This window comes from Enhydra lutris, unplaced genomic scaffold (genome assembly GCF_002288905.1).
Source record: "Enhydra lutris kenyoni isolate GAN:26980312 unplaced genomic scaffold, ASM228890v2 scaffoldscaffold12, whole genome shotgun sequence".
In the NCBI taxonomy this organism is placed as follows: domain Eukaryota; kingdom Metazoa; phylum Chordata; class Mammalia; order Carnivora; family Mustelidae; genus Enhydra; species Enhydra lutris.
In genome coordinates this window covers 39,809,052-39,827,604 of record NW_019154096.1, presented here as the reverse complement: position 1 = coordinate 39,827,604, position 18,553 = coordinate 39,809,052, and the positions used below count along the sequence as shown (strand labels likewise).

Below are 18,553 nucleotides of genomic sequence, written 5' to 3'. Positions count from 1 at the left end.
TAGAGAATTGATTCCATTTACTATAGCACCAAGAACCATAAGATACCTGGGAATAAACCTAACCAAAGAGGTAAAGGATCTGTACTCGAGGAACTACAGAACACTCATGAAGAAATTGAAGAAGACACAAAAAGATGGAAGACCATTCCATGCTCTTGGATCAGAAGAATAAACATTGTTAAAATGTCTATACTGCCTAGAGCAATCTATACTTTTAATGCCATTCTGATCAAAATTCTACCAGTATTTTTCAAAGAGCTGGAGCAAATAATCCAGAAATTTGTATGGAACCAGAAGAGACCCCATATCGCTAAGGAAATGTTGAAAAACAAAAATAAAACTGGGGCATCACGTTACCTGATTTCAAGCTTTACTACAAAGCTGTGATCACTAAGATAGCATGGTACTGGCATAAAAACAGACACATAGACCAGTGGAACAGAGTAGAGAGCCCAGATATGGACCCTCAACTCTATGGTCAAATAATCTTTGACAAAACAGGAAAAAATATACAGTGTAAAAAAGACAGTCTCTTCAATAAATGGTGCTGGGAAAACTGGACAGCTATATGTAGAAGAATGAAACTCAACCATTCTCTTATACCATACATAAAGATAAACTCGAAATGAATAAATGACCTCAACGTGAGGCAGGAATCTATCAAAATCCTAGAGGAGAACATAGGCAGTAACCTCTTCTTCGGCCACAGCAACTTCTTTCAAGATATATCTCCAAAAGCAAAGGAAACAAAAGCCAAAATAAACTTTTGTGACTTCATCAAAATCAAAAGCTTCTGCACAGCAAAGGAAACAGTCAAGATAACAAAGAGGCAACCCACGGAATGGGAGAAGATATTTGCAAATGACAGTACAGATAAAAGGTTGATATCCAGGATCTATAAAGCACTCCTCAAACTCAACACACACAAAACAGATAATCATATCAAAAAATGGGCAGAAGATATGAACAGACACTTCTCCAATGAAGACATACAAATGGCTATCAGATACATGAAAAAATGTTCATCATCACTAGCCATCAGGGAGATTCAAATTAAAACCACATTGAGATATCACCTTACACCAGTTAGAATGGCCAAAATTAGCAAGATAGGAAACAACATGTGTTGGGGGGAATGTGGAGAAAGGGGAACCCTCTTACACTGTTGGTGGGAATGCAAGTTGGTGCAGCCACTTTGGAGAACAGTGTGGAGATTCCTCAAGAAATTAAAAATAGAGCTTCCCTATGACCCTACAATTGCACTACTGGGTATTTACCCCAAAGATACAGATGTAGTGAAAAGAAGGGCCATCTGTACCCCAATGTTTATAGCAGCAATGGCCACGGTCGCCAAACTGTGGAAAGAACCAAGATGCCCTTCAACAGATGAATGGATAAGGAAGATGTGGTCCATATACACTATGGAGTATTATGCCTCCATCAGAAAGGATGAATACCCAACTTTTGTAGCAACATGGATGGGACTGGAAGAGATTATGCTGAGTGAAATAAGTCAAGCAGAGAGAGACAATTATCATATGGTTTCACTTATTTGTGGAGCATAAAAAATAGCATGGAGGACAAGGGGAGTTAGAGAGGAGAAGGGATTTGGAGGAAATTGGAAGGGGAGGTGAACCATGAGAGACTATGGACTCTGAAAAACAATCTGAGGGGTTTGAAGCGGCCGTGGGTGGGGGGTTGGTGGAACCCGGTGTTGGGTATTGGAGAGGGCACGGATTGCATGGAGCACTGGGTGTGGTGCAAAAACAAGGAATACTGTTACGCTGAAAATAAAAATAAAAATTAAAAAAAAAAATCTAACACAGCTTAGTAACTGATGTATCAAGCAGATTAAATAATCTGAAAATTTGAAGAAGACAATAGATGAATTTGATGTAAACGACAGAAATAGAACACTGAGTGTTACAACTGGAAAATATGCATTCTTTTCAAGCACCCATGGAACACTTATGAAGATTAGTCACATGGAAGGCCACAAGGTCAAGTTCAACTAATTTCAGAGCATTGCCATCATACAGCCCACCTTCTCTCATGATGATAAAATTAGAACTCAACAACAATGAAAGATGACCAAAAATACTCTGTCACTTTGGAAATTCATAATTCAAATAAGACTCAAGAATCAAACTACAAGTCAGAAAGGAAATTAAAATATTTAGGACTAAATAATATCGAAAGTGCAACATAATGAAAGTTGCATGATACAGCTCGAGTAAAGTGACAGAAATTTGCATTTAAAAAGTCTCCTAATCAATTAAATTAAAGAGAAGAATACCAGAATGAACCCAAAGAAAGTAGAGGACATAATAAGAACAACCAAATGAAAACAGAAATAGAAAGCGTACATATGAGAGATAGGAAAAGCTGGAAGTTGGCCCCTGAGACACACTGATAAATAAAAATCTGTCAAAAATGCTGGGGTGTTGGGGTGCAGGGGAGAGAAAAGCAGCAAATGATGTCAGGAGCAAAAAGTTAAAAGGATATTGGGAACAGCCTTATTTATGCCAGCCAGGAAACTGGAACTCAGAATGGGAAAATGAACTTGAAAAATTACTGAGAATGATTCAAGAAGAAATATAAGTTTATTCTCACAAAAATAAATCTTCTTACAAGGAAACATGGGGCTTATGAGGTTTTTACTGGCAAATTCTGTCACAAAGCTAAGGAATAGGAACAGTGATCTTTATTTACATAACTCTTCCAGAGAATAGAAGAGACAACACTGCCAGACTGGCTTTAGGCGGCTACCATAAACTCGATAGTGAAAATAGTCAAGAAAAGAGTGTGAAAGGCCAATCTTTCTCATGAACAAAAGTCCTTTTCAAAAAAATCAGCAAATCAAAGGCAGCAATAAGTACTTCATGAGCAAGTTGGTGTCTGTGCAAATGCAAGGTTAGAAAACCAATTAATTTAGCAGATTAGCTGGAGAAACAAGAACAATGATATGATTATCTAAGTGGTTGGAGATTTGGCATTCGTCCCCTCACCAACAACCCCCAGCACTGCTGTATGGCCAATCCAACATCTTTGTATAAATGGGTACAACGTCTCTCAGAAGGGAGTCCCATGGCAGCAAACGTCAGACAGTGTGGAGAGGTAGAAAGCAAGATAGTTTATTGCAATATTAATTTGTGTTTTGTCATTGCTACCTAAGGAGAATAAAAAAGATAACCCACCCTTTGGGGCACCTGGGTGGCTCAGCGGGTTAAAGCCCCTGCCATCGGCTCAGTTCATGATCCCAGAGTCCTGGGATCAAGGCCCACATTGGGCTCTCTGCTCAGCAGGGAGCCTGCTTCCTCCTCTCTCTTTGCCTGCCTCTCTGCCTACTTGTGATCTCTTTTAAATAAATAAATAAATAAAATCTTAAAAAGAAAAAAAAAAAACGATAACCCACTATTGCTGTTATGTTCTTTCATTTTCTTCCCCTGCAATTCCAAAGGAAGGAGCAGTGTTCTTTGTGCTCAATCGCTTTAATGGAAGTCTCTTCTGCAGGAATGAAAGTAAAGCATTGTCTACAAAAGTTTGGGCTCATGGAGGAGATGGGCCTGAGAGGTAAGCAGAGATGACTGTCTTTGTTACGAGAAGTGGAAGCAGCCAGAAAGAAGAGGAGAAAAGGTTACTGTGGTTATCCTGCAAGTCAAATGACCTCATCTCTGGCAGAGCAGAGGCACGGGTGGGGCAAAGGCTGCCCAGGACAGCAGGGTGGCTGGGCACAGGCACCAAGCCTCCCCAGAGCAGCAGCAAAGATGGCGATGGAGAAAGTGAGCTTATCGGCAGAGTTCTGCCCTTGGCTTCCGAGATCTGAGAAGCCCCCCAGTTCTTGTATAACTCAAAAGCATCCTCTAACCACATATTGACTCAGATTGGTTCTCTGCCAGCTCCCACAGTAGAGGAGATTGGAGTCAAAGTTAACTTGATTTAAAGGGAAGAAAGACACGTGACATTTGTGCACCCTCCCACACACCCCCCACCACCGCCCCAGTTTGTAGGTCTAGGCTTCTGACCTACTACACGTGCACAGGGTATTGGGGAGAAAACGGGAGAGAGAAAGGCACTCATGACACAATTACAGAAGCAGGCGGCAAAGCTCTACCTCTCCTCCATGTCTGGCCACTGTTTGAAGTTGCCTTGGGCATCCCTGCCAGCTTCTTCCTTCTGGGCATTCACAGCTGGGTCCTGCCCAGCCCTTGGGGACTCCTTCAGGTCTCTGCGCAGGTGAAGGTTGCCACTGGCCATGCTGTCCAGAAAGCTGAGGATCTGGAGGCAGCTCTGTATCTTGGGTGGGAATGGGCTCCTAGAGGTAAAGGCCGCACTCAGCAAATCAGCAAATGGCCTGGCTTTTGTGTCCGCCCCGGAGTGCCGAGGGCCTCCCTCTTCCTCCTGGGCTCCGAAACAGCCCAGCAAACAGAGGTCTTCAGCCAACTTCTCAAAAAGCCCATTCCTCTTGAAGAAGTCACCATTGACGGGGTCCAGGTGCAATGCCGCAGACAAGGCACAAAGGGTGTGCAAGACCAGGTCCAGGGTCTGGCTGGGGGACACCATCGCCCACGTCTGCAACGGGGGCTCCTGGAGCGACCCCTCCAGGTCAGAGAGCAGCGACAAGAGTCCATTGAAGCCACTGGACACTCTGAAAGCAGCACGGCCTTTGGGGGTCTCCAGGATCCTGAGGAGAGACTGAAACACCAACAGGATAAAAATGAGGAAAGCCCAGGAGGCAGCTTGTTAAGGCCGAGCTCCCGCACACCACTGCCAAGGCCTTGCATGTGCTCTTCCCTGGTCAAGTTGTGGGAGCAGCGGGCTACCTGAGAGTGATTCTGAAATTATTTGTACCTTGTTCCTCTTCCTTTTAGTTAGGTTTCCCCTCAGTGCCTCCTTTCAAATGAATGCTGCCAAGGCCTATGCTCAGGGTTTGCACTGGTTTCCTGTCCTGGGTCTTAACTTCAATGCATCTCCCTCCAGGAAGTGTCCTTTGACCGCTGAATTGTACTGCCTCCAGGTCAAGGGCTCACACAGCCCCCTGTCCGTTGTTGAACCAGACTCTCTTCACACTGCCATGAAGTGACTTGGAAATTGTCTCAGCCCTCCACTAGACTGAAGCTCCGTGAAATCAGGCAACTCCGTGCCATGGAATGTAGCACACACTTCATAAATGTTTGCTGAATGAGTGGGATGAGCCATCCCTTGTACTGCAAAGACTCGCAGTGAAATCACCATAAGGTAGCTTATTTGTCTCCCTTTCTATGCAAACATGAGTGCCTCTGTTAAAGGAAGAAAAATGGGAAAGTGAATCTGCTTGATATCTGGTGTGAAAATATGAAGGAATCAAGGTAGAGGAGAGAAATGTTTAATGGAAGGAAGCATAACTCTTTATGCTTAGAGCACGTGTGAATTTTAGGCTATCATGACATTCATGGCAGAATCTGCCTTCTCCAGATCACTGAGCTATTCCTAGACAAACTTTTGTTTCCTTCTAAAATCAAACATTTATTGAGCACTTACAATGTGCCATTCATTGAGGACAGTGTGTGGTGTACATTAGGTATTCAACAAATGTTTTGGAGGGAGGGAGGGGGGCAGGAGAGAAGGAAGGAAGGAAGGAGGGAAGGAGATAAGGAAGGAAGGAAGGGAAGGAGAGAAGGAAGGAAGGAAGGAAGAAAAGAAGGAAGGAAAGAAGGAAGGAAGGAAGGAAGGAAAATATATGGCCTAACTACATCTGAATCTGGCTCAAAACCCAGGGAAATTTGATTTTATAGGCAGGTCCTCAAAAGAAGCATGTAGACTGTTAAAGCAGGTTCTCCAGAAGGGTGATGCTTAGTGAGTATGAAGTTCAACCCCGCATCTTCCCACTAGCCACTGGAGCAACACTAAGCCTTCAAGACAAGCAAGGTCTTTCTCCATGTTGACAGCACCATAGCAGCAGCAGCCTGTCCCTACACACCACCATGCAACTTGGGGCCAGGACAAGCCACACACAGATCTGCTACATCTGTGCCTGCCTTATATGAGCAACTCACTCCCAACAGAATATTATTTCTTCCACCAAGTTGGAAACCCACTCTGACCTTGAAGTGTGTTGGTGGTGGTGGTCTCTTCCCACCAATTGACATTCCATGTAAAAGGATGAGCACTGGTATATGGTAGAGCATGGCTTTTTGCCTGGTCACCAATCACCAAGACATTGGGAAATTTTAAGTTCTAGGATGTTAAACCCTCTAAACTGATAGGAGTGCTTTCTGTGTCTCCTAGAACTAGTAGGAGGTTGTTGAAGGTAAATGAATTGAATGAAACTATGCCATTTATCACAAGGACACATGACAAAACAAGTATGAAAAAGGGAAAATGATCAAAAAACAAACAAATCAAATTACAGGCACTGGGTGACCACCAAACTCCCCTCTTATGCAAGAAGCCACATTCCAATCATCTAATTTGACACTGGATATCATTCAAAAGGACTCTATACTTCAAAGAGTGTTGAGAGCAGATACTTTTAAAACAGAGCAACCCAATGGAAGTCCTTCTTAAGACCCATGTCTCGTAGAGGGTCTGTGCCCTGTAATTCCTAGATGGCTCCTTTCTCCTCCGGTTGGGAGGGGGGAGGAGAAAGAAATGGCTGTCCTTAATTGTTGCTTTGTTTGATTTATTAAATTCAAAATCATTATCTAAAATGGGGGTAATCTCATTAGAACTTAGACGGCTCTATTATTTCTTGGGATGGGGTTAATTTCATATTTGCAGAGTCATAAAGTAAAGAGTCCAAAATCCAATTACAAAGGCTTAATTTCATAGCAACTAAAGAGAAACATTTCTATCATAAAGGAAAATAAATACTGTGCTACTTCGGGAAACGATTTGTCAGAAACGGGGGGCCTAGGAGGAGGGTCTCCATTACTGTCATTCAACTTTGCGTGGCAATGCATCACCGGGGCTTGCAAGCCTGCAGAAGGGAGTAAATTTAATCAGCTGAAGTCAAAGTAATCAGGCTAGGGTTGACACATTTCAAGAAAGGTCAACGTTAAGCACATTTTCTCCTCCTTAACTCAGTTACCATGTCATCGTCTCGGAGTTAGTATCCCTCCAGCTTGAATCTATAAAATGGATGTCTGCTGCAAAGCGTTAACGACATTAGGACTAACCGGATTTATTTCACATTCTATTATGTGTTATTCCTCATAATTTTCCATGTGTCATGCTGGAAGACTCGTGAGGTAATGTGATTAAGCCCAGAGTTGAACAGCTAAATGTATATTAGCAGATCAATCTGAATTTGTGCATAACCCAATCACAGTCCCACTGGCAGTGGGGAGGAAATTCATTTGCTTACATTATTCTTTAACTCAATTATCATTTGCCAGGATTAGGTGGTGAAGTCACATGTGCTTGTGTGTTGGTATGAAAGTGCCACCTGGATTTTAGAAACTGCCCAAAGGTGGGTGTTTCTGGAGGAATTCTCTCCTCCAAAGCTGCTGCCCAACTGCCTCAGGGAAAGGAAGTGAAGGAAGTGAAGGTCACACCTGGATAGAAACGCATGTCAGAGATGGCAAACCTTGGAGGGGGAGGTCTACCTTTGAGTCCACCCCACTCCCATCATTTCCCCCTCATCCTACATCTGACTCACTTTGCAGGCCCAGTGCTTTGGGCAGAGTCCACGCTCAGCTTCTAAAGAGGGAGATCCAGCCAGAAAGAGCTAATTTGCCATCTTTGTTTCTAAAGTTCCAGCGGATTCCCAAGATGTTTAGAAAAAAATACATATTTTACATCAGACTCCAGCAAACATTGGAGAGTCACTCCCATGACTCAGTGGTGGGCCAGGCGGGAGCAGCCCCACGCCTCCGCACCACCCACCGGAGCAACAGTATGTCTATGGCCCTGGTCCTGGGAGAGCCCTAGGCAGCTCCAGGCGCCACCCTGCAACCGCGCAGCAGTGACCTGGCACCCACGGAGAAGATGGCACATTGAACAACAGGGTATGACTTTGTTAAATAAGCTTACACAGTGTTAATCCCTTGATAGCATGATTCTGAAACTATATTGAATCTGTAAAACACCAGAAAGACTTTACATTACTAATTCTAGAAATGCAGTCCTATTACCCAAGGGTAACAGGACTCCAATAAGGTGCCTCTGGGCTACACAGCAAAGAAGATGAACTTTTCATGAGCAAAGCAGAGTACTCTGGAACGGACACAGAAACACTTGTTCTCGCCAAGCAAAGGAAAGTCAAAACTTTCCCCTCTGTGGATCTATCGGACTTGCAATATGAAAATGCCAGAAACAGATGGGGATTTCAATGATTCATCCTCCAGGAAACCCAAGTCCTCACGACTTTGGTCATATGCCTTCTTTGTTGCTTATCAGCATAAGGCTCATGTGAATCAGGCTGAAGACAGACATGTGAGAAAAAAATGTAATAACAGCATCCTAAAGAGGAAAGATCCCCAGATTTTAAGTCACTAGTCTTAGACTCAAGCTCAACTCATAATTTGTATTAGATGCTTTCTGGCCATGTCTATGCTGGAACATTAAGACTGGATCACAGAAAGCTAAAGTCTTCCCAAGCTGTAAATTGCCTTTAGTTCTTGATATCTCTCTCCCCCTTACTCTCTCTCACACAGCCCTCTCTGTCCCTTTACCTCACATGATCATGGGACTCTATCTTTATCTTTCAAAAGACAGTTAACTTTTTGTTTCACGTAAGTCTGGTTTTATTTCATTTAAAGCTGATTTCTTTGGCCCTACAACTGAATCACTGCTTTGGTTCTGGTCATCTGTGAAATGTGTGGTAATTTTGGTCATTCTGTCCCTTTGGGATTGGCTTCTTGTGATGCCTTGGCCACGCCAAGCACGCCGGCTCAGGCCATGTGGCGATGGGAACACACAGCTCCGGCGGTCACGTGACACTGACTGGCTCTGTGGCGAAGCAAGCAGGTAAAAGAAACCAAGCACCATTCTCTAAATGTTAAAAGGGTTTTGTACAGAAATAGTCATGGCTGAGTAAGTCTGCTGGTTTAATTTTGGAAGTGAGAGCAACTCTGTATTTTTTTTTAAATTCGCCGGTGATCAAAAGCAGTATGTCACGGAGACACGAGCGTGTGTTGTGCATGGAGTTGTGCTGCCCATGTATGTGAGAGGTCCCTGGGGGATACTCGCATTTTCCTCTGCTCTTCTCTTCAACAGCATACAACAAAAGAAAGGGAATCTTTAAAAATGTGTAAGGCCCCAAAGACAAAAGGAATGGAAGAGCGACAACAACAGAATTGTTGAAGGGATGGTGGTGAGGACAGGTGTTACGATTGTTTGATGATCCTTAACAGTATTTCAGAAACAAAAACCTACACTCATCTTGATTACCCACAAGGGACACCCTGGTTTTACTCCTCCCCTTGTGTCCTCCATGGCCAGGTCTCTGCCCGCCCCTTACATCCTCATCCTAGCTCCAGTAACCCCTGTGCAAGCCTTCCTCAACACGCGGGGCGGGACTGGGCTCTCCTAGTCCTCTGCTCCCATGGCTAAGCCTGTGCCCAGTACTTCCCAGGGCATCACCACACAGCACTGCAATGATGGCTCACTTCCTGTGAGCCCCAGTCTGGGAGCTCGCGGATGGCCGTGTGTCCCAGGCCCTCCGCTGCCGGGAGGTAGACACTCACTGAATGCTGGTCAAGTAAACAAGGCGGCTGCTTGGCCACCACTGACTCAGACTCCACTTCCCCAGCTGACTGTGTCGATGCGAAGTCGCCACCCAGCCTGACTACCTTTCCTGGCTCCCCTCATATCCAAATGAGTTGTGCGCAAAGAAAGTTGAACAGAAGTGAGCCCGTTGCAGGGCTGCAGCCTGCAGAACACCTCATGCAACTCTCCGTGCTCCTTTGTCTCCTGGCTGGATGAGATGCGCAGGTGACAGTGGTCCCTGCATGGCACCCCCCTCCACCTCTGGTTGGACTAGACAGAGAAAGGGAACGCCCGACAGGGCTACCAAGGATGTGGGATTCCTTGGCAATAGCAGCTAGCAATACAGTGACCCAGGGAATGCCCCGTGCGAACGCCCGTCACTGGCCACCTGTCCGCGGGCAAGCCCATTGCAAAGGGAGACCTGACATCACCTGCAGAAGATCCAGCTTCAGCTGCAGCTCGCCTTGAGTGGATGAACAGAGAGCACCCACAATGATGCTCATGTACTCCTCAGCATTGATGACGGACAGCTGCTCCAGGATGCTGAGCGAGGCTCCCCGGTACCAGTCATCATCCAGGAAGATCTTGATGAAGGGCACCATGCCATGGTCTTTGAGGACAACTGAGGACCAGACAGACAGTATGGGGCTAGAGCCATGGGGCCTCAGCACCTTCATTTTAATGACAAGAAGGCTATTTCTTACAACATCCAAGTGTGTTTTGTGCCCTTTATATGTGTGTCCTCTGCCCAATAGGGAATTTTTTTTATTTTCAAAATCTATACCCACTGTTACAATGAGAAGAGGAAAAGAGAAGCTGAAGCTGTGGAGAAATTAAACAAAAACAAACAAAATACCTTTTTTTTTATTCAATGAAAATTCTGCTTTTGAAATTTCTTTTTAAAAATTTTTCAGTGATGGACTCTGAGAAACAATCTGAAGGGTTTGAAGAGGTGGGGGGGTGGGAGGTTGGGGGAACCAGGTGGTGGGTATTAGGGAGGGCACGGACTGCATGGAGGACTGGGTATGGTACAAAAACAATGAATACTGTTATACTGAAAATAAATTAAAAAAATGATTTAAAAAAATTTTTTTCAGTGAATTTTTCTTAGAAACCTACCTAATATAAACGCTAACTAGATCATACCTCTATCCTTTATTGCCAGTTCATACCCTAATCCAGGGCCAAGGGCAATTCTCTCTCTTCTCTGCCAAAATTCGTATTGAAAACAAACCAGAATTAAAGTTATGAACATATATAATTCTGAGCTAGTTTCCTGGAGTGGGGGGACGGACGAAAGAAGTTTGACTAGTGGCATACGTTTGTTTAAAAGTAATCCTAAGAATTTCCTCTGCAGGATTGATATGTGGTGTGATCATGTGTGGAATAAGAACTAGGAAGTAACCGGATCATTCAAGCGGCATGATGTAGACTTGAGCTGGTTGGCTCAATGAGACAGGAATTCACCACTTATGGGCCAGGCATCCCTACATGGAAATCATCTTGGAAGACTGTTTTAACGTAGTTCCCTCGGTTGCCTGGGTGGCTCGTTCAGTTAAGCATCTGACTCTTGGTCTTATGAACTTGAGTTCAAGCCCCATACTGAGCTCCATGTGGGGCATGAAGCCTACTTTAAAAAAAAAAAAAAAAAGATTCCTGAGCTCTACCTTGACTGGCTGCTAATTAAATCTCTGGGAGTGAGCCTAGGAATATGCATTTTAACCAGTACCGCCAGGGAATCTTTGATAGTCTAACATTACAGAGTTTCTGGATATGAAATAATTATTCACATTTGGTATCATTGATCTATGAGGGGCTCAGATAAAAACACCCCAAATCACCAAACCAATGATGTCACTTTGTTGATACATCTGCTTCATAACATAACGTATACACATGCATAGTTAATGCACCAAATTAAAAAAACATGGAAGTCACAGGATCATAAGAAGCTAAAAATGTATTGTATGGATGGAGCTACTGAGCTCACCAGGGGCTGGAAGCCTCTTAAAAATGGTTAGTTTTCTTTACCTACGTTTTACAATTCTGATTTTTTTTGAAAAGCAACTTAGTCCATGCAGCAGGATATTCATAGATTTTACTTGAAAGAGGGTAATTTATGTGGTCTCATAACTTTAGGATATCTCTATCCCAACCCTATTCAATGATCTTAAAAGTAAAATTTGTCAACCAAGATGTCTACCAAGTTACTGATGATCACTGGACATCAACCAGCAAAAGGACATTAGCCACAGCTTTCATGTTGGTTATTCCTTGGCTAAACCTGGCAACACGGACATAAATCATGGGAGACAGTTAATGTTTTGCCCAGCAGCGACAAAATGAGTTTGGTGCCCCCCCCCCCCCCCGCTTACCTGCATTCCGTACTGAGCCTCTCAGAAGTGTGACCACAGTTCTCAGCATCACACAGGTCAGTTCTCTTTCTGTATCCTGAACACCAAGCATGGACTCTTTGTTTCCTGCCATATTTAAGAAGCAATACATAAAATCTTTAGTACACCTGGTATGACCCCAAATCTCTGATTCCATTAGTTTCCTATACTCTCGAGGAAATGAGAACATAATGCTTCTATTTTAAGAGAGTGTGCATCCTAATTCAGAAGAAGTCACCCTATTACTCCTTATAACCGTTGGAGCTCCAACTTAAGCACAACAAAATCCCCTGGAGGGCATGCTAAAATCGGAAGCTGGAATTCCTCCCCAGAATTTCTAGCTAAGGGGGTCTTAGGTGGGATGCTATAATTGCATTTTTTATAAGTTCCCAGATGATGTTAATGGAGCTGGTCTAAGGACCACTCTTTGAGAACCACTACTCTACACAATGTCCAAAGCCCACCTCTTTGAATTTCCTCTGGACAGTTTTGTATTTTGCCATTCATGCTTGGGAGGGAGGACTGCCAGCTCCCACCTGAGGTGTGGAGCAGCTTGCCAGATTCTGGAATGGATGGGTGTTTCCATTAGATTCATGAGGGCAAACCAGGCCTGTGTGTCCACTGTTGAATCCTGAGTGCCAGAAAAGTGCCTGACACAAGAGGGAAGCCCAACACCTATTTGGGGAATGATTGAATGAGTGGATAAAGGTAGAGTTTATTAACCAAGAGACAAAGTATCTAAGAAAAATAAGAAACAACAGAAACACTAGACATGAGACACTATAACAATGAAATACAACTAGCGTTATAACACTATGACAATAGAAAGCACAAAGTAAGACCGGATACATCAGCTCACAAAAAAGTTCAAATTCTGCTGGGAATGGTCATAGGTCTGGAGATGGGATTTAAAAGCAAATTCAACAGTAGGCTGCTGGGAAGCGTTACACAGTAGGGTACCACAGAAACATTAAACAAAAACACTGTGTGAAGGGCAGTGGAAAAAAGCACGTGGTGGGATGGTCTCCAAGGCCCAGCCCAGAGGCCCAGATATGTAAAGCAGGGAGCTCCTCATCCACCATCTTGACCCGATTTACAAACACTCCCAGGGAGATGCGAGTCCTTCCAGGCATCCCAGAGTTGCCTGTCTGTCTCAGTCCTCCATGCACTGCCACAGAAGCTGCAGGGGAGAAGACAACTAACATTCCTTGAGCACCTGTGATGCTCCAGGCACAGCAAGGGGACGTCAGTACTTCCTCATTTAATGCTGACCACATCCTTATGATGTAGACATTCTTGTACCCATTTAACAGGAGGAAAGTGGCTCAGAGAGGTTAAGGAACTTGCTCAGGATCACTCAGCTCCTAAGTAACATAACCAGGATTTCCATCCAGGGTTGTCTTGCCCCAGTGCCCACACTCTCTCCCTCAGCTTCCTCCCCTCAGACAGGCCCAGGGAACAGACAGACGGATGACATCAGCTTGAGTCTGAAGCCCAATTCCAAAAGCAGCCAATGGCTAGACAGCCCTCAGTCCCTCTCACCCAGTGCAGTAGGAGAAAAGGCCAAATGTTGGGGAGAGGTAAGTGGCTGGATTAAGTGTCCTGGTGTGACTTCTCCAGGCTGAAAGCCCAGAGGGGCAGATGCGGGAAAGCCAAGAAGAACTGGGAAAGGCGTTCTCAAACCTTGGCTCCTATCTGCAGGTTGGTGGAGGTGGGGGTCGTGGACAAACCACATCAGGGTGTGTGCCTGGGGCTGTGGTCAGGCAGTGAGAGGGCCCATCGAGCACTCCTGCCTGGACAGAAGGGAGCCTGGAGTCCCCGGGGGGAAGCAGAAGCTGCTGAGGTTAAGAGCACAGGGCCAAGGGAGGGGTGAAGGGATGTTGCCAAGGAGCCACAGGTGCAGAGCCCAAAAGGACACAAAACACAAGAAGTGGGACAAGACTTGGAGGGGGAAACTGGATAGCAGTGATCACTGCTCCAGGTGGGAGAACACTGGGCCTGATAGCACCTAAAGGAGGCTGTGTACCAGCTGACCCCCTAACACACACATGCCATACCCTCTGCCCTGCCAGAACCCCAGGACTCTGGGAGCACCCTTGCCTCCCTGACATCTCTCCATCTACATACTCAGACACCATTCAGTGCAGGAAATATCTGCAAGCTGAGAATTCACCAGTCCTGAGTTAGCCCCATGAGTCTGTTTAAAGGTACACCCATCTCTCTGGCCTCTTCATGGGGAAGATCAATCTGGTTACAGGAAATAGAGGACTGTCCACTCTGCAAAGCCATGTGCCCCAAGATACCTTCTCCAACCACCACCCCCATTCCAGGTGACATGGGCACACTCACTTTTTCTGTTATGTTGCTGGGCGGCAGAATGGCACACAGACCCCTCCCCCCCCCACCACCAACCTGCTCCCCTACCCTTCCCGACACTCCTGGGAGGCACCTGACTTCCTCAGGATCTTGGCCCGCTTCCGCAGCTGGGCCAGCAGCAAGCCAAGGAGACCAGAGTCCCGAAAGATGTCAGTGAAGAGAAGGTCCCTGCCAACTATCTTGAGGACACTCTGCAGGGCCACCAGGGAGCACGGTGACTCGGGGCTCTCCTTGATCAGGCACTGCACCTTCCCCAGGATCTCATGGGGCACATAATGCAGCTCGAAGACCAGGGCCTCCAGCAGCTGGAAGAATTGCTTCTGCACTGGGGCTGCCTTCAGGGGCACAATCTCCACAAACTGCGAGATGGGCTGCAAGGTCCACTCCAGCAGGAAGAAGTTACGGGCGTTCCAGGCCCACATGATCCTGATGGCTGCTAGGACTTTGGTGCAGAGGATGGGGTTGCTGGCTTTGTGGAAAACGTTCTGTAGGACTTGGAAGGCCTGAAGATTCTTCACAGTCACCCCTGAAGATGAAAGAGGGAATAATCCTGCAGGTCATTTCTCCCGCCCATGCCTAGAAACACATGCTTGCATTACTGTTGGGAAATACCATTTATAGTTTCTATTTTCCAGCTCCTGTAGGTGAATGTCTATGAGAAGTCCAGAAAAGCCGGCTGTGCTGAGTGTGAGTAAGGCCAGAGCTGCACTGGTCCAAGACATAGTGACTCACGGAGCCCTAGAAATATAGCCACCCAACTGGTGTGTTCTATGAGTGTAAGAATAGACAGCGTATTTCTAAGCTGCAGCGTAAAGAACACCACTAACAATTATTTATATTGACCACACGCTGAAATGGTAATATTTTGGATATATTAGGTTAAATAAAATATACTATGAAAAATAACTTGACCTGTTTCTTCTTATTTTTTTTTAAATATGGCTACAGGGCATTTAAAATTATATGGTTTGTCTCGCATTATAGTTCCTTTGGGGAGCGCGGGGCTGAAGGGTTGGTTTTAATCAATTAAAATTCAATGATGTTAAAGATTACTAAGCAAAGTCAGTTTCATTTCTAGCCAAGCGACTAAACAGAGACACCTTCAGAAACCATCCCCTCCTTTCTCTCCAGCTCGAGGGTAAAGCCTCATCTTTTCTGGCCCAGGAGACTCTCCATCAGAGAACTCCCTGTCTCCGGCCCTCCCTGCCTCAGACTCCAGAGATGTTCCTGAAACCACGCTCTGGTCTGTGCCCGTCTCTGTGCCCATTTCCCCAGACTCACCCAGATGTGTGCGGTCCCATGTCTTTCCTCAGGCTGTACTTTCTGCCTTTGAACTTTATCCTCTTCCTTTCTACCTGGGCGATCCACTCTGAGCCTTGAAACCCCACTTGAATGGATCCTTCTGGGCAGAGTTTTCTGAGTAACCCGGACAGACCTGACCCACCTGCCTGGTGTCACCATTGTCCCCAATGCATTTATCAGCCAGTTACGGAGGAGATCATGATTCCATATATGTGGGACTGTCTCTACAGTGATGTTTTAGGGAGCAGATACCTGCCTTGTCCCACTGGTGCCTCTGCTGCCAGAGTTCATCAATCAAATAACCAATCAATCTCAAAGAATGGAGGTGGCCCTGTCTCTGAGCCTGGGTGGCTGTCTTGGGGACATCAGTCCTTGTATAGGAACACATGTTGCAGAGTACGTCATAGCAGAGGTGGAGGTGGAGGTCAGAGGCTCCCTCCATTACCTGAGAGGGTCTTTGTCTTTATTAAGCAAACATTTCCTTTAAAACCCACCAAGACATTAAAAAAAACAAATCTAAAAGGGGGAGATTTTAAATCCATAGGTAATATCCACAGAGGCACAACAAAATCCCTGACAGGAGCCAAGTATTCATTTCTCCACAAAGAGGCAGTAAGACCAGTGTAGCATTTGCAGGGCACAGTGTCAGTCACTGCCAGGCCCCCAGAGACATAAGATGACCCACCAGAAGCCTCATGATGGAACTTGAAGCCTTCCAGCTGAGGGTACGTGACGCTGTCAAACACCTTCAGCTCTGACCTCCCACAGGTCGTCAGCCACACCACCAGGTCAAGGAGCTCCTCCAGGTGGGGGTCCACTTTGCTCTGCGTTGGCCCATCATACCTGTGGGAACAGACGAGGCCAGCTCCATGGGCTTCTTGGACGGGGCAGCCATGTTGGCTCATGGCACTCGTCACAGGGATGCCGAGGAAATGCCAGTCCCCCAGAGGTCTCCACCAGCCCAGCACCAAAAGGCAAGGGGAGCACCCTGGATAAAAGTTACTCGGCAAATGGCAGCCTTGGGTATAACGACATGCACTCAGAATCCATGTGAAGAGCTACAGCATTTGCTCATGGGAAGGGCGCTTCTCGTGGCTGAACCCATCCCAAAAGACCTATTTCTCCCCCACCAAGGACAACCACTTACCGAAGTAACACTTTAAGGAGCAGAGGGTAGCCCTCTCCATTCTCAAACTCTAGGAACAGAGCTGAGGAGACAGGGTAGGAGTCCTTCACAAAGCCCAAGATGAGGTTCACTGCCTCGCTCACCTCAGGAGCGGGGAGTCTGTCCGCAAGCTTGGAGAGGTTCTGAAGGGAGAGCTTGATGCAATCCATGGCTGCAGGAAGAAAACCTTATTGAGTTTGGAGGCCGTAGCTTTTCTGCCACAGCCGTCTGCTCCCTGCCCTCCTTTAAACTGTACATATCAAGATGTAAATGCGAATTAATTCAAAACACTTTTCTACTGGGTCTTGAGTCAAGAAGTTTCCCCCGTGGGAAGTGCCGTCCCAAGAGTCCCATTCTGTAGACCCAGATGGAAAGTAGGTGAAACAGGAAGAGGAAGGAAGTGTCTTGGCCGGCTGCTCCTAATTCCCAGCATGCAGCAGGGGTGGGACGGGCGGGTCTGTCAGGTCGTGAGCAACACAGTGCCAGAGCTGGGCACTGAGAAAGACCTTCTTAAGGAAGCAGCACAGAAGATGCACAGAAATCAGCCTGATTAAAAGTTCAGGGAAGGATACGGGAGTCTGAAGAAAGTGAGGGACGAAAAGGTGGTGTGTTTCCGCTACTGAAGTACCCAGGGGGGTTGGCCCCCAGAAGTGTGGGCTGCAAGGGAAGGGAGGAAGGCAGGACCAGGGCCCAGAAGTGTGGGCCCTAGCCATGGAACTTGTCAGTTACCCAGAGCTGTGAGAAGCCACACGAAGATTTGAATCATAAGAGAGAGGTCACTGGATTTGCAATTTGAGGGATCACTACTTTTAGAGCTCTTTCACTGGTGGAAGGCTCTTCTGAGTGCCAGGAAATACACACCAGTGGTTCAGGAAAATTGTCTACAAGATCACACATGCTCTGTTCCTCAGCAACAAGGCTTCAGATGCCCCCCCAAAGTCTGCATGCTGGGCAGGTCAGCCCCAAGAGCTGCAGGCTTTACAGGGAACCACCAGGCCAGCCCTTTCTTCCAGAACTTCTCTTCAGCCTCTGAAGAGAAGTTCTGGAAGTTCCATGGGAACTACTCATTCCGAACCTAAGGGAGTCCTGGGTTCAGTGCTCCAGGCAGCAGCTTCCCCCACCGAGGTCCGAATTTTCTTTTGTTAATAATGGTACAGTGAGAGATACCTGCCGCCAACACACACAGCTCTTTCTCAAGGGTCTCTGACTCTAGACTGTGGGGGTTACCTGGGCTGTTGATCATCTCAGGCCCAGCTCAGCTAAGGGCCATTACTGCTGGGCCCTGGCCTTACCTTGAATCCCTAACCTAGGGCTGACGTTTGGTCCCAGGCTCAGTTACAATAGTGGATTTGTTGAACTCTCACAGCTGTCCCCAGCTGATGCCCCGCTGTTACAAGAGGCCCCAGAGAGAAGACCGATCACAGGGCAAGGGTTTACTACCCCCATTTTACAGATAAAAGAACTGAGGCACACAGGCACTTGAGTGCTCGAGGTCATTGAGCTATGAGAACAGGAGGACAGACCTGGAGTCCACAGCCCAGCTGTCTGGTTCCAGAATCTATGGCATCAGCACTACATATGCTTCCCAGATCAGAGCCGGAAGCTCTGGATTGGACATTTCTGGGTT

General features: G+C 46.2%; 1 protein-coding gene across 1 annotated transcript in view; it reads right to left on the bottom strand.

Annotated features, from left to right (window-relative positions):
* Positions 1-18,553, bottom strand: part of LOC111145192 (WDFY family member 4) — a 293,576-nt gene that overhangs the window by 239,668 nt on the left and 35,355 nt on the right. The window contains exons 7-12 of the mRNA XM_022499912.1: positions 16,909-17,098; positions 16,447-16,604; positions 14,533-14,985; positions 12,066-12,170; positions 10,122-10,312; positions 4,115-4,695 (exon numbers count right to left, since the gene is read on the bottom strand). Of these exons, the coding sequence (XP_022355620.1) occupies positions 4,115-4,695; positions 10,122-10,312; positions 12,066-12,170; positions 14,533-14,985; positions 16,447-16,604; positions 16,909-17,098 (1,678 nt within the window). The remainder of the gene's footprint in view (positions 1-4,114; positions 4,696-10,121; positions 10,313-12,065; positions 12,171-14,532; positions 14,986-16,446; positions 16,605-16,908; positions 17,099-18,553) is intronic.